Genomic DNA, 15,587 nt, shown 5'->3' with positions numbered 1-15,587 from the left:
AGGTGCTTTGAAAATGATGAAGTGCTTGGCTACCGCTCAGCATTATTAAACAGGTCAGAGAATGATTCAAGTACTACTCAGATGTTAGACTGCTTAGTTAAATTTTATCTGACTCTCTCTAAATCTCTCAGGGCTACCAGGGCTGAACTAAAAATCTCATGCACTCCTCTTCTTTCCCAATATATTCATCCTTCAGTCATTGGATGGGAGTGTAAGGGAAGAGGATAATGTAACTGTAAGAATCCTGATCCTTCAGAAAAGGTGAGTTGTAGTTCTTGACTTTCTCTAAGCTACTGTTCATAGTAAATAGGCTGGGGCATGCTGGTGCCTTAGGAACCTGAGAGATCTCTGATACCACCATATCTGGTGTGTTTTAAGCTCAGAAACCAACTAACAGATTTGGGGCCAGGCAGGAGGTTTTGCCCCAGGTCAGGCTGCCAAGGACCGCTGAGTTTTTTCCTCTTTCTCTGTCCCATGGGATTGTGTGTTCTCATTTGGGCATACTAGAACCTAATTTAATTTTCTGGCACTGCCCTACCAAGGAACTGGCTAGTACCCTTGTTTCCTCTGCTCTTTACCAGTGACCTAATAGGCTCCCGTTCCCCACCCTCCTATTCTGCTGATTGTATCAGCACTATGTGAAAGACACAAGAGTAGGCATTCTTGGGGATCCTACTGGACAAGCGGTTATTTGCAAGGGGAGGGGAGAGGACACGATGACTTGGAAAGCGGTCAGTTTTGTAAAACCTGGCCCTGGAACATCTTAGAACAACTAGCTTTCTAAATCCACAAAAGAGCCATTGAAATACACAATGCAACAGGATATTGTGTATGTGACCACTGTGGTTTATCTATAGTTCCTCATGCCTTTTGTTCTAGCTACTTTTAAGAAATTTTAAAATACTGTACAGTCTTGAATGCATATCCTAAACTTATGTTCTTTGAATGTGAAATTTTTCTGTTAAACCCAAGCCATATCTTCATTTTAGTAGCAGAAAATATTTCCTGCATGCCGTTTGTAAAGCACATTGGGTTGAAGTAAGCTGTAGATATGTTAACAATTACTGTTTCTCTCCTTAACTATAACTAGGGACCTACCTAATTCATGGAGGCTGCCTCTGTATTTTGTGGTCCCAGGACAGCATCAGATGCCATTTTCAAAGTGGACCGTGGACCATGGCAAGCCCCCCACAACTGGCCAAGGGGCCCAGGAAGTCCTGTCCATCCCTGGAGATTGGAAGATGGCCCCCAGTCAACCTCCAGTGAGAGACAGAACTTCTGGGGCCCCTTGGCCAATCAGTGGTATGGGGAGGCCCTCTTGCCCCTCCCTGGAGATTGACAGGCAACCATCTATCAATCAGTTCTACCATCAGTTGGGTTTCCAGGGCCCCTTGGGCAATCAGAGGCATGGAGTGGCCCGCCACATAAAAAGGCAGCTCTAATGGAGCCAGCTGTGCTCTGCTGTGAAAATCCCACCCCCTGCCCTCCCCCACTCCTGTGCTTCAGGATTGCTAGCGCTTCCTGCCTCTGTTTGCAGCTTCCTTCCCCTCCGCACCCCCCACTTTCCTGCTTTTTGTGGTCCCCACACTTTATCATGAGGACTAGGTTTTTTTTCAAAGAGGAATTACCATATTTGCAGTTTCTGTGAAAACTGCAAAATTGAGAATTTGGCAGGTCCCTAACTACAACCTTCTGGTGACTCTTCCCTGCCCTACCCCCTTGGTGGCAACTCAAGCTTTAGTGGAATTTGCAGTAACTGGAAATGCCTTCTTGAAACCCATGGCATTATTTTTGGGGGCTAGATTTCAAGATGGCAATCCATACCCGTGCGTTTTTTACAATGCTTAGTTGTGCTCCAGTTTCTGAGAGGTACAACTGTGATGAAAACAACCTCCTTGTTGTTTCTAAGGAAAAGAACATCATACTTTCCCATCCCATCTCATACTCCCAAAAAACACACCATTCCCACAGCTTTCACTTTTTATAATAAGCATGACTCCTGGTAGGTTATTTTTAACCCAAAGCACAGGGTTTACTCCAAATGGACTAAATATTAGGTTAACATGTATGCAAAGTCCTAGTTTGAATTATCACTGATAACTGAATTATCACTGATAACTGGACTGAAAACTTCTTTGTGCAACACACCTTGAAATTTGTAACAAATACTGCCTGTCCATTTTTCAGAAACTTAATTTTTATTTGTTGTATGCTAGGGTGTTTGTTTCAGGTATATTTGGATATTTGTAATTGAGTCACTTCTTTTCTGTGTGCCTGTTAGAGCTGCCATTTTACTCTTTGGGCAATTGAAAAGCTTTTTCTTGGCTGCATCTACTCCACTTAGATACCTGGGTTTCTGCATGTACTTCCTGGACTAGAAGAAGCATAAGATCTCTTCAGAAGTTGGAGCTAATGTGGCAATGGGGCAAGTAAGTTGCTTCCACAACAGTGCATTTTAAAGAGGCTTATTTAAAAGGAACGCTGTGCAAATTGGCAAGATGACTTTCTGCAAGCAGGCCCCTAATCTTGGGGAAAGATGGTGTGCTCTTTAGAGACTATGATCTGTCAACCATTATGATATTCACTCCCCTTGCCGAAGACCGAGTGTCAAAGTAATTATCTGAGTATCAAAATAATGGCTTCAGTGTTCGATGTTTGAAAAGGAATGGATGAACCAAGGTTTTGGAAGAAATAATCCAAATTAATTCTCCTTTGATTGTATCATTTTGATTTATTTGAAGCACCTCTAGCATTCTAGCTATTTCTATGTTCTTTGTAAAGCACACACATACAATAAATAGAGCCAAATCAATAAAACAATTAATCCTTCTCCTAACCTACTTTACATCCAATGCTCTTATACTCTAAAACAGAAGGCAGGGTAGTATTCTCATAGAGTAACTCACTGAGAGAGGCATGAGCTTCTGTAGGCTGCAGCCTACTTCATTAGATTGTATGAATGGACTTGCAGCGACCAGAGTTACTAAGTGGAAAGGAATAAAGTAATTCAAACACTTAGCGTCGATAAAGGAGGAAGTAAGAAGGCACCTTGCTGAGAGGTATAAGTGGGTTGAAGAGATCAAAAGAGATAAAGAAAACAATTAATAATTGATGGTTATATATAGGGATAATAAAAGCTATTCCAGGTAGTGGGATAAGACAGTTCTGAGACCATACTTAACACAAACCACTTTGCCCTGCCTTCTGCCTAACTTTAGACTAACATATCTAACTGCTTCTCTCGACTCTTCTTAAGTCATTCCAGAGAGAGAACCTGGGAAAATGGAGAAGGCTTTCATGTACTGAAGGTCAAAAAGTCTGGAATCTATCAAATAAATTAAGTGCATGCCTACAGTAAAAGCATCCTGCCACCAGCTCTATCCCTTTCAAACGATGGTGGGTTGAAGTAGGATGGAGAGCTGAAGGGAAAGCATGCCCCATCTAAGTCAAGCAAAACATCTGGAAGTGGCTACCTCGAAGTCTGGTTTCAGTCTAAAGCATCAGTTTATTTCATAGAAAAGTTAAGCAAACAACACCACACAGAGAAGAACATCTTCCCAGTGCTCTCTTTGTTTGACTCGCAGGCTCAGTGGGGATTCTGTAAGCATACTGGCAACTTATGGCAGGTATGTAAATGTATTATTCTCTAGAAAGGTCCTTTATCACATCAGCCACCATATTTATGCAAGTCCTAGCCATGGTAGATCAGGGTATACCTGACTGTGAAGTACCCACTAGTATTTCTGATAAGGCAAAATAATTAATCAGACTCTTTGAAACTAGACCAAGATACTTTCCGTCTCTGTCTCCTTAAACGAGTCTAAACATACTTTCTTCCAAGGAAGGAATGATCATCATGCTTATTGCTTACTGCTGAATGGCTGCGACTAACTGCTGAAAAGGGCCTTTATAAAGAGCAGCAACAGAACTACAAATGGGAGGGAATGGGATGTTGGCGTAGTGAAGAGTTGGGAGAGGGAAAACCAAAAGGAGTAAAAGGTGCAGCTGAAGTGAGGAGAGGTTGGGGATAAAGAGAGAAATAATGATGAATAAGCAATGCTAGATAGGACTTTCATTTGAGTCAACCTAGCTTCGGCAAGATTCTTCTGTCCCAAGCACAGGCTTTCCTATAGTGAGAAAGACATAAGGATTTCATTTGGAAAACTGGCTTGCTCTGCCAGGGGAAATAATATAGTGTTAAAGGCTAGGGGAAAGGGTTGAGTTCAAACTCATCCTAGTTTTTACAAACTCTTCAAACTCCAGGAGATAAACAGCAGCCATTATTGGTCTCCTACATTGTACATGAATCTTATCAATAGCTGTAATGATTGTCATTTGACAAGTAGTGATTGGTCTGCATTCAGCCCAACTCTGTATCCTCTACCTCAGTTGGCAAATGAACAACTGAGCTAATGTAACCATTGTATGTTCACAAGTCCAATGTGCTCTTGATCTTTAAATAAGGCTGTTATTTTAAGCTTAATGATAAATGTACAATAATTTATAAATCTATAATTGCTCACCCAATGTGTTTTTTAATGAAAAATGATAAAATTATCCCCCAACCTATTTTAGATGTTAATTGCATGGCTGCCCCTTCCTTGTTCCAGGGCGCAGTCCCTGCGGAGAAGTCCCAGACCTTGCCCGGCCAGGGGAAGATGCTTTTATACTTTGTCTAGGTGGTTGTGTTATTGTCACATGAGGGGGTGGTACCATGGTTGCTCCTCTTCCAGGGCAAGCTGCATTGCTGTTTTTTGCCATACTTCCTTCTTCAGCTCCTGGGCTGTTTTTATTAGTAGAGTCTGATTTGGTATCTTGCATCAGCAAAGAAAAAAATAAAAGATTGAAGACAGGTGTAAAGATTATTTTTGTTATTATGGTTAGAGTAAATGCTTTTTCTTCATGTATTTCCAGTAGCAGCTGCCATTTTAATACACAATAAGTCAATGCTTATAAATCTCAGCTCAAGGTGCCCACCCCTCCCCACGAACCCTAGCATGTGTCTCTGAGGATTGGTTGGAGATAGTGGGTCCAGGACATGACACTGCCCCAAGCCTGATTCTACTGATTGCGTAGGGCATAGCTGTCATGGACCCTGGGGTTGCTCAAGCTAGATCTCTATGCTCATCTGAGTGTCAGGATCTGTTATGGGTCATTCCCAGCATGCTGTTTGTTCAACTTAAGGTGTGATACAAATGAGTCACAAAGACATGTCATGTTATAGTATCATGCCACAAAAATGGCTTTAACATGTGACTGGGTTCCTATTTATGGTGCAATTAATACCATAATATCATCTTAAATTTAACTTGTGTCAGGACCCATCGTCTCATAAATATACCCTGAGGTATGGTCATAAAATACCCTTGTTGTGGTCTCTCTGAGGTTAGTATATGGCCCAGTTTCTTTTTTCCTGTAATCATCTCTCGGTTAGTCTCCCTCCTGCCCCAAAGTGTACAATAGTTTTTACCTGCTGTTGGTTGGGACTGACCTCCACTTTTTGTGCTCGGCGTGAGAAAGTCCTCTAAATCTTGCGTTGCCAAGTTAGTGGTAGCTTTGTTGTTCCTCTTATTTTTCTCCTCTTCACGTTGCTGCACCAATTAAAATTGTTAGATTTATGTTGCAATTGACTGTATTTTGCCAAATAACTATTTGCTATCATAGGATTCCTGAAAGGTATTTTTGTGGAATTCATAGATTCATAGATTGTAAGGCTGGAAGGGACCTCGGAAGATCATCGGGTCCAGCCCCCTGCACCAAGCAGGAAAGATAACTGGGGGTCAGGTGACCCCAGCAAGGTGACCATCTAGTCTCCTCTTGAAGATTTCCAGGGTAGGTGATTGCATGACCTCCGGAGGGAGCTTATTCCACCAGAGGTGGTACAATCACCTACCCTGGAAATTGATTGGACAGTCTTTGATCCATTAAATTTTTTTTGGTTTCATTTAAGAAAAAATGTTGGGCCTGGCAAGTTAAAGGCCTAAAAACAAAAAAGGACAAAGTTTATAACAACTGCTTTTAAGTCTGTCACAGATATGTCCTTCTGCACCCACCCTAATATTTCTTATTACAGATTTCTTTGGCTGAAGGTGGTGTGCGCGTACATGTATTTAATAGTGTACCCAGGAACTATGTTCTTTAGTCAGACTTGGATTCCAAGTCATAGCATTATTTCAGTGAATGGCAGAGTCAGTTCAGAAGAAAGGCATTTCCCTCAGGTTCTTCTGTGCATTCTCAGACTGTCAGTCCCAAGAAATCCCCCCGGTTCCCATCATCTGGAATGGTATTGCACCTTCTGAACCACTAGGTTCTTCTCTCCCTAATGAGTGAAGATAATGATACTAACCATTTTCATTAGGGTAGTTTGGGAACTATAGGTAAGCAATGCTGTTACGGTTGAACTACTGTATTCCTTCTGTTCTTAACAGGGCCTTTTCATAATGTTATAAAACATAAGTTAATTTAGGAGCACTTGTTCATCTCTGCAAATCTCATTTTCCTTTTGGTATTCATTGTACCAGCATTAGTGGTAAGGAATATATCTGGAGATAGACTTTTGTTTTAAGGTGTGATGTACTGTTCTTGGGAAATTTCAGTGTCATTTTAATATCTATTAATATTATTATTGAGTGTTACCCATGTGGCACTTAGTAACTGAACACCAAAGAGGATGATTTTCCACATTGTATGATCTATACAGAAAATGCATTACTCTTATCATAGTTCCATTCTGTGGTTTAAAGGGAAAATCAATTAGATTAACAACTTGTATATCAAAATAAGTGTGCGCAAAATATCAGAAATGCTTTGACTGGGTAAATTAGAGGCTTACCACTTGCATTTTCTTCTTCAGTTCTGCATTGGCATGTTGATATGCTTCAGCCACTGCATTCAGGTAGTAGATGGCTAGACTATAAAAATAAAAACTATTGTTGTGATGACAAGAGAAATAAAAGGCCTATCCCAGAAAGAAGATATGCATATAACCCCTGCAGTTAGTGTATGCATCTCCATCAGGTACACTTTCAGATGAAAACACTGAGAATTCTTTCAAAAGCATTGAATTGCTTGAACACCAAACAGTATATAAGTTTTCTTTTATTTGATATGCTGCTTGCCAGTTTTGGGAAACAAAAAAGTAGTATGTTGGAAAAGAACTCAGTACTGGAGGCCACTGGTCCAAAGCAGAAGTAGCAGGCCAACTATGACTTGATGATCTTCCAGGTCCCTTCCAGTCCTTCTGTTCTATGTTTCTATGATACCTGGCAATATCTGAACTGGTAGACTTCTCAGGACTAAGTTACTTCTCTCTGGGTGTATCTACATGTGCTACTAAGGTGATGTGATAACTTCCAGTGCAGTTCATGCTTCAGTCAGCTGCTCCTGGACACAGCATGTTCACCTGGGACAGCAGGACTTTAAGCCAGGATGGAGCAGCACTAAGCTGGCAGGGAGCTTGTGGCATCAGCCCCAGGCTCTGGGTGGCGATGTTGGGCAGTGGAGAGGCTGGCTGGGTACAAGGGTGCTACAGTGTGGGGCTAGGCAGCAGGCCACACTTCAATACCCATGTGCTTCAATCAGCCCCTATCACTGTCTACACATGTATTTCAGCAGAATAAAATACTCTGTCATAGGATAGTATTGTCCCCAACAGTACTGTCCTATGGTGGAGATAATTAATTTACTGTGCCCTAATATCAGCCCATGTGGAGACTGTGATGCTTTACCGTGGAGCTAATTAGTCAGCTCTGTGCACATGTAGATGCAGGATGCAGCAAATACTGCACCTCCATTTAAAAAAAAAAGAAAAAGAAAAAAAATTAATACTAGAATTTGGGGGCATTGCTTTTAACTTCCATGTAAACACCTTAAGTCTTAATTTCTCTATTAGACCTCCCAGAAATCCTTTCAATCTATTCCAGCCCAATTTTCATTAGGTAGTCTCTTCCCTGATTAATGCCCTCAGACAGGAATTAGGTCAGAAGTACCTTGCCAATTGTCTCCTGTCCTAGAATACTGTCCCAGGCTGTACTGTTTTCAATATCCAGTAGTTCTTTTTTGTAAACTTAGAGTGCAATAGCAATGATGGAATGAAGACTGGGCAGATGATCTTGAAAGGATATAGAGAAGATAACAGATGCCTAAAGGCTATACGTAAATGTTTGTGTTCATCTGTGATGCAATACCACTGATTTTAAGAAAGGTTTCATTATGGTCTACTCTGAGCAGTCATTAGTTTCATAGCTGACATATACACTGCAAGATCACCCAAGGAACAGAGATTGCTTACCTTGAGTCCCTAGGGTATGTCTATTTTATGGTGGCAACATGTACTGATCAGGACTTTCATAAGCAATGCCTTATTCATCTACTCCCTCCCGAGTGCTTCAGGGCAGTGACCAAAGTCTTGAGCAGGGTTGGGCAATTATTTTGGCTGGAGGGCCACTTAATGAGTTTTGGTGAGCTGTTGATGGCCACAAGGGTAGCTCCACTCCTTGACAGGTGCCCTGCCCCCTGGTTGCCATTTTAGGACTGGAAGTCCTGCCCCTAACCCTTGACCTTTGCCACTGGAAGTCCTTAGAAGGAGGGGCCCTTCCCTTGCCCCCTCCTTCGATTCTAAAAGGAATAGAAGTACTCATTTAAGGGGGGAGAGGGTTGCCATCTTGGAATGAGAAAAAAACAAATCATATAGTCTTGGGGGTTTTGATTGACCACAAGATGAACATGAGCCACCAGTGCGATGCTGTGGCCAGCAAAGCAAACCAAACTCTGGCATGCATCCACTGATACATCTCAAGCAAAACCAGGGACGTCATCCTCCCACTTTACTTGGCCTTAGTGAGGCCGCAGCTGGAGTAGTGTGTCCAGTTTTGGGCCCCCCACTTCAGGAGGGATGTGGATAAGCTTGAGAGAGTCCAGAGGAGAGCTACCCATATGATCAAAGGCCAAGAGGGCAAGCCTTACGAGGAGAGGCTGAGGGACACGAGAAGAGAAGAAATAAAAAACTTCTTTACAGTCCAAGTGTCCAATGTCTGGAACAGACTCCCTCAGAGGTGGTGCAGGCAATTCCCACATTGAAGCAAGTCCAATAACCACTAAGTTTTCCATTTAGACTAGCAATTATTTTGCTCCATGGCTTTGAACTGAACTGTTGATAATAAGTAGAGATTGGGAAATTGGTGCAAACAAGCCAGGTTTGAGTGGAATTATGGCTTTGGGCTTGACTTTCTCCCCCACAAAAAGGAGAAACCCAAAAAAAAAAGCCAAATGAGAAGGAAACAAAAGGTGAAGGGGACTGGAGGAGATGTATTGGCAGGCAGTCTTTCAGCTGCAGTGAGACACGTATTTTAAAATGCTGAAGCATCTGAGTCTGTCTCATCATCACTGCTGCCAGCCACTGATATTTTGGTTGTCAGATGTCTCATCCTGCTTTTGTAGAATAATTTTATTCTTTTTAAAATACAAATATCATCTGTTCAGTGACTCTAAGCCATTCCTGAAAGATCCATTTGGTTCACCACTGTTGATTTTTATCCCCCTCCCCAATATGAATATATATTTTGGATGTGTACAAAGCTTACTGACAGTCTATAGTTTGATTGTGTAGTCATGGCTTCATGGCTAAGTGAGGTTGGAAGGAGTTTTTGTTTGTTTGTTTGCGGAGTAGATTAAAAAAAGAGGGAGCATCTAAGTTTTTGGAGGTATTTTTTTTTTAATTCCTTGAAGGCAATGTTTCTTTACTGAGGTGCTGTAGTACCCCAAAATGCTGTGAGACCCTTTAAGGAGTGCCATGGCTAAGGCACTGCTGGCACTACCAGGGGGAACTTCCCTGTGCATGTTGCTCAGAGCCTGATTGAGAAGCAGCTGTGGCAGGGGCATTTGCTCTTCCTGCAGCTGCTTTACAATCTGGCTCTACCTGATTGAGAACTACTAAGATAAGACGAGGAAGTATGATATGACACTGGCTCTCAACCAAGGTGCTGCCAAATTCAGAAAATCATGGAGGTCTGCCTTGTAGCTGAAAAGACTGATAATCACTATTTTAAAGGAACAACACATAGAAAGCAACTATCTGGAAAGAACATACTAAGCTTGTAGAGACCCTTGTAATGCCACTAAGGCAAACATCAATCTACATTTTTGATAGGCTGCTGATGCTAGGCTACCCAGATGAAAAATCTGGGGCAACAAAATCTTTCCTTTTGCCCTTTTCTTTAATGTAACCACACAAAGAAAGAAAGAAAGAAAGAAAGAAAGAAAGAAAGACTTTTACTTTGACTTTTAACAACTTTATTTCACAAAAGATCAGGTACAGAAAGCAAAAAACCATCAAACCACACCAAAGAGAAACCATTCCAGGACATTCAGATCATCACCCCGTGACAAACACCTTCACAGTAATACACATCATGTCTAACATGCTATATATAGCCCTCGAGAAACGAACAATTCCACCCTTCCCTGTCCCCTGGTACACGTACAAAAACCTTCAACTTCTCACCCCGAGAAAATAAACAAAAGCAGCCTGGTGAGGGCCCAGGGCACGGCACAAGCTGGAAGCTACAGTCCGCCACCGCGCCCACCCGGTCGCCCAGACCGGTCAAGACATCAGAGCACGTATTTGAGATGGCCGTCCTCCACGTGGCACAGCGCTCCCTCAAGGGCCCAGAGTGCCTCGAAGGCGGGCACCCCCCGCCGGAGCACAGCGTGCTCAAACTCCAGCGAGAGGCGCGCCCGCCCTAGGAGGCCGAAGAGCCGCGGGGCATCATCTGAGCCGGTGCCGGCAAGCCGGTTACGGCGGCTCTTGAGGACGGCCATCTTGGCCTGGCCCAGCAAGAAGTGGCAAAGGCGTGCCGCAGGCGGGGACAGTCCAGGAAGGCGTGAAAGAGATCCTTCTCCACGCCCTGAGGGCAGAAGGGGCAGGCTGTCGAAGCGGCTGGGTCAAAGTGGGACGCAAACGTGCCAGTAGCTAGGATGCCGTGCAGCAACCGCCACTGCAGGTCGCCAGTCTTCTTGGAGGTCGGCGGCTTATACAATGTGCGCCACGCCGGGTGGGCCGGTGGGGAAGCCGGTGGCCCCAGGCGCCGTCGCCACGATGTAAGAAAGAAAGAAAGAAAGAGAGAAAAAGAAAAATGGCTTCAAGGCCCCCTGCTCATTAAGTTTTGACCTTACTGCACTTAAGTGCACATAAAGGAGTCATGCTTTGGAACAGATTAATTAATTTGCTTCTTCAGGCCCTTTTGGGACTATATGGACTTTGTTTATCTCTGCCTTATTCTTAAAATTTTTGAATTACTACTTGAGTAAATCAGTTTGGGGGGGGGGGGGGGGTTGTTTGTTTGTTTTTTCCAGATTCCCATTTCCGTTTCAAGTTTATGGTATCTTTTTCCTTAGCAACAGTGTCCATTCAAAATCATGTAACTTTTAACTCCTGGGCAATAAAAAGCAAAATGTATAGAAGAAGTGAACTACTGAAAATGAGTTTCCATTGGGGCACAATGCAGTCCAGCCCTGGAAGTGACTTGGGCTTAAATTTCCTCTTTCTCCTGTAGTCACAGTGGCTGCTCTGCAGTGTACTATTATCACACTCTACCTTGTGATTCTGCATGAAATAACTTTGGGTTCCTACAACTACAAATCCTTGCTTAAGGATATAGTACTTGATTCTGAGGGGGAGGGGAACAACTTGAAGGAGTGTAGAGAAGTTAAGTGAGTATCTGACTACACTGAAACCACAAGTATGACTATATCTTGTGTAGGTGTACCTGCACTCTCTTAAATTTAGTTATATTTGGTGTGTCAAGATGCTCCTAACTTCACAGGTCATTTGATCAATCGATGCATCTCCAGTAAAACCAAAGAAGTGATTCTCCCACTTTACTCTACATTGGTGTGGCCACAGCTGGAGTACTGCATCCAGTTCTGGGTGCCGCACTTCAACAAGGACCTACTAAAGCTTGGGAGGGTCCATAGAAGGGCCACCCATATGATCAGAGACTTGCATGGCAAGCCATATGAGGAGAGGCTAAGGGATCTTGGACTCTTCAGCCTAAAGAAAACAAGGCTGAGAGGAGACTGTATTATGGCTTACTGCTATATCAGAGGCATACATCAGGAGCTCGGTGAACAACTATTCACCAGGGCACCCTGGGGGAAAACTAGAAACGACGGCCACAAACTCCTGGAAGATAGTTTCAGGCTGAACGTTAGGAAAAACTTCTTCACAACTAGGGTGTCCAGACTATGGAACAAGCTCCCCCCAGAGGTGGTGCAATCATCTCCCCTAGAGGTCTTCAACAGAAGACTGGACGGTCACCTGGCTGGGGTCACCTGATCCTGATAAGCACCCCTTGTTTCAGGGGCACCTGGCTAAACCCCTAGGGACAGAGGTAGGGCTGGAAGCCATGTCCAGCAGAGATCCCTTGAACTCTTACTATGCATTTTCTACTTCAGGAACAGCTTTGTGTTCTGAAAAAAGTATTTTATCTAACCAAGGGCATACAGTAGGTTGTTTAGGCTGGGGGAGATCGCTTGTTGCTTAGTTGTTTATAATTGCTGGCCTCGCTAGAGGAAAAGCTGTATCAACAAAGTTCTGGAGCTGGAAGGGGGGTTACTTGCTGGGCTTGCTACACATTTCATCACATCAGCAGGTTTAACCTGTTACGTAGCTATATAAGGCAGACGCCCACTGGGGTGGGTGTGCTTGCTTTGCGAACGATTGCCAAGCACCATTTTCTGCGCAGGAAATAAAGGTTAAGTTGGATCCTTCACCCCTGTGTGTTTATTGGCACAAGCGCACCGGGCACGAACTCACTGTCCTTTGGGGACAACAAGACTGCTTGCCTTAATAAAGACAACATTCCTACTTGCTTTCATTTCAAGATTCAACATTTCTGATCAAGCTAAATTTTATATATACATTTATTTTCTGAATGTTAAATTATGTGTGTGTGTGTGTGTGTGTGTGTGTGTGTGTGTGTGTGTGTATATATATATATATATATATATAACATTCAGTAAATAAAACTTTGGTAAGTGCAACAGGGTGACCTGTGCCCTTGAAAGGAGGCAGCCAGCCTGGCTGAGGGGCTGCAGCTGTGTGAAAGCTAACCAAGGACTGGCTCACAGGGAGTCAAAAACCCCAGCAAGCAGAACCAGGAGGATGTAAGAAGGAAGAGCCTCAGAACAGGAGACTGCTAGTCTAGAAGAAGGGCAAGTCTACTAGGGAAAGGCCAGAGCCACAGGGGAACCTTCCCAGTATCTAGAAATATGAGGGGTTTTTTTTTGTTTTTTACTTTCTTTATTTGTTAAGAGGCTGTATATTACTAGGGCATGCTGAAAAATGTCCCAGAGAGGAAAGGCCAGCCAGTTTCAAAGGCTGTTTATTACTGGGGTCTTGCTGAGAGACCATCTGGAGGGAGCAAAAGGCAGCTGAAGAGTCCCTGAGGTGGCAACCCACTACACATGGTAGAGAAGGTAGGCAGACTCAACCATCAGCAGGTAGCATGAACACAGGGGGGAGAATTGGGACAGGGGCACTTACAAAAAAGGGGCCAGATGATGAACTCAAAACTTTTTAGAGATATTTGAGGAGGTGGCCAAGATCGATCAGTAGCCCTATGATCAAAAGGCTTATTTAGTTAGTACCCTACCTAAGTGGGGAAGCCCAAGTTTTCTATTGGGCCATGGGAGCTGAGGCTGTATACAGCTATGACACCATGAAGTCAGCCGTTTTGGACCATGTGGGACTCATTGAAGAGGCAGTTCTGAGTGGAGCCATTTGATCCCAGCTTTTGGCTTCAAGCTGTGGCTCAACACCTGCAGGATTTCTGCAACTAGTGGTTGATTAACCAGAGACTAACTCTACCTTAAAAATTGTGGAACTGGTGAAGTTAGGGCAGTTTAGACCAATCCTGACAGTGGGAGTCTGGGAATGGGTCTGTAGACACTGGAGCATGGACCTAAAAGAGGCAATACACCTAATTGAAAGTTTTTTAAAGACAAATTTGGAATGTGGGAAGCCTGCACGTGTGCTGAAGGAGTGGGTCCACCAAATCATAAACATAAAATGTGGGTGACATGGGTGGCACAGCAGCCCTTGAAGGGAGGCCATACACCCAGTCCTGGAGCATGGTCTGGCTTCCCAAAGTGATGGGCAAGGTAAGCAAGCTTGGGCCATGGAAGTAGAAGAGAGACATAATCAGCACCAGGAGGCAGTAGTGGATCAGGAGTTAGGGGAGCCCGTTGTCTATTTTTCATGTGGCCAGGCTACTCAAACTGCTGCCTTAGGGACTGTAGTAGCATTCAGTTCAAGAACTCTGAGGTCCTGAGAGAATTTCCCAAATGAAGAGCATACGTACTCCCAGTCCTGGTAGGAGATGTCCAGAGCCTCAGCCTTGTGGATTCAGGCTCAAACATTTGTACATGAACATCTGATGGACCCTGGCTGGTTTTTGGTTCCAGACTGCATACATGTGACCGGTATACATGGGGATTCCTGGCCATAGCCTATTACTAAGGTATAATTGATGATTGGGAGAGACAGCAGAGTTGACAGTGGAGATGTAGTGGGTTGGGACTGGAGCCCAGTAGCCAAGCTATTGCGTCCAGCAGCAAACAGTAGATGGGGTCAGGATACACAAGATAATCTCCAAGTCTAACTCAAAAACATATTTACCTTTAATCCAAAGATCTTTGGACCCTAAGCCCACCCATGCTGAAAAAGCTATAGGACTAGGAGGGAAGCCCTTGTGTCAGAAAGAGGGCTGGATGAAAGGTCTGGAGAGGGTGTTGGTGTCCAATATAAGCTCAGTGGACCTGAGTAAAACATCATGGATGTAGGTTGCCTTGAAAACCCATCCAATTAGGAGAAAGTGTCCATCAGAGGAGGATTGGATTTTATTCAGTGTGAGCGAGAGGACCCAATCCATTCCAGAGTGAATGGCAAAATAGTGGATCCATACCAAGACGCACACAATCCCCATTTTGAGTTCTGCAAAGGTCATAGTGAGGGTCATCAAAGTCTGGGCTACTAGGACCTGAAGACCCCAGTTATTGGTGCTCAACTTGCACCAAATTAGCGCACAATGGGCAGGCCACCTGGAAGTAAAAAAAACCCAACTCAACAGACAGTGCTTGCTCAGTTCTTCTGGCCAAGGATCAACAAAGAAATTAAGAGGTATTGCCAATCTTGGCTAGAATGCCAGTAGGCGACCCCATGTCCCAGATACCAGGCCCTACTGGTAACCCTACTTCTCGCTGGAACCCCTTTTGAATGTGCTGCTGTGGACATTGTAAGTCCCTTGGAGTTGAGCACTATGCCTGTGCAAATAGAGAAGTATTTGATTTAGATTCGAATTCAGACAATTCAGAGGACAGTGATTTGATTTGGAGATTCAGATCACTGTCCTGAATTGATTCAGCTGAATCAACTTTGGAAGATTTGGCATTGATTTAGAGAGATTCGGTGATTCGGATTGGCCAGGGAGAGGCAGGCACAGTTGGGCGGCTGCAGGTTCTCCTGTGGCTCCTCCGGCTGTGCCTGCCTCTCCCCCGGAGGGGTGAGCCACAGGAGAAGCCCCCATGGC

General features: G+C 43.9%; 1 protein-coding gene across 1 annotated transcript in view; it reads right to left on the bottom strand.

The window, feature by feature from the left end:
• Positions 1–4,578: 4,578 nt before the first annotated feature.
• The window catches only part of TMC2 (transmembrane channel like 2), a 75,433-nt gene continuing 64,424 nt past the window's right edge, over positions 4,579–15,587 (bottom strand). The window contains exons 18-20 of the mRNA XM_025195084.1: positions 6,833–6,911; positions 5,471–5,591; positions 4,579–4,814 (exon numbers count right to left, since the gene is read on the bottom strand). Of these exons, the coding sequence (XP_025050869.1) occupies positions 4,579–4,814; positions 5,471–5,591; positions 6,833–6,911 (436 nt within the window). The remainder of the gene's footprint in view (positions 4,815–5,470; positions 5,592–6,832; positions 6,912–15,587) is intronic.

The sequence above is a fragment of the Alligator sinensis genome, unplaced genomic scaffold (assembly GCF_000455745.1).
Source record: "Alligator sinensis unplaced genomic scaffold, ASM45574v1 scaffold1987_1, whole genome shotgun sequence".
Classification (NCBI taxonomy): Eukaryota; Metazoa; Chordata; order Crocodylia; family Alligatoridae; genus Alligator; species Alligator sinensis.
The sequence above is the reverse complement of the archived record's forward strand: the minus strand, read 5'-3'. Positions and strand labels throughout refer to the sequence as shown.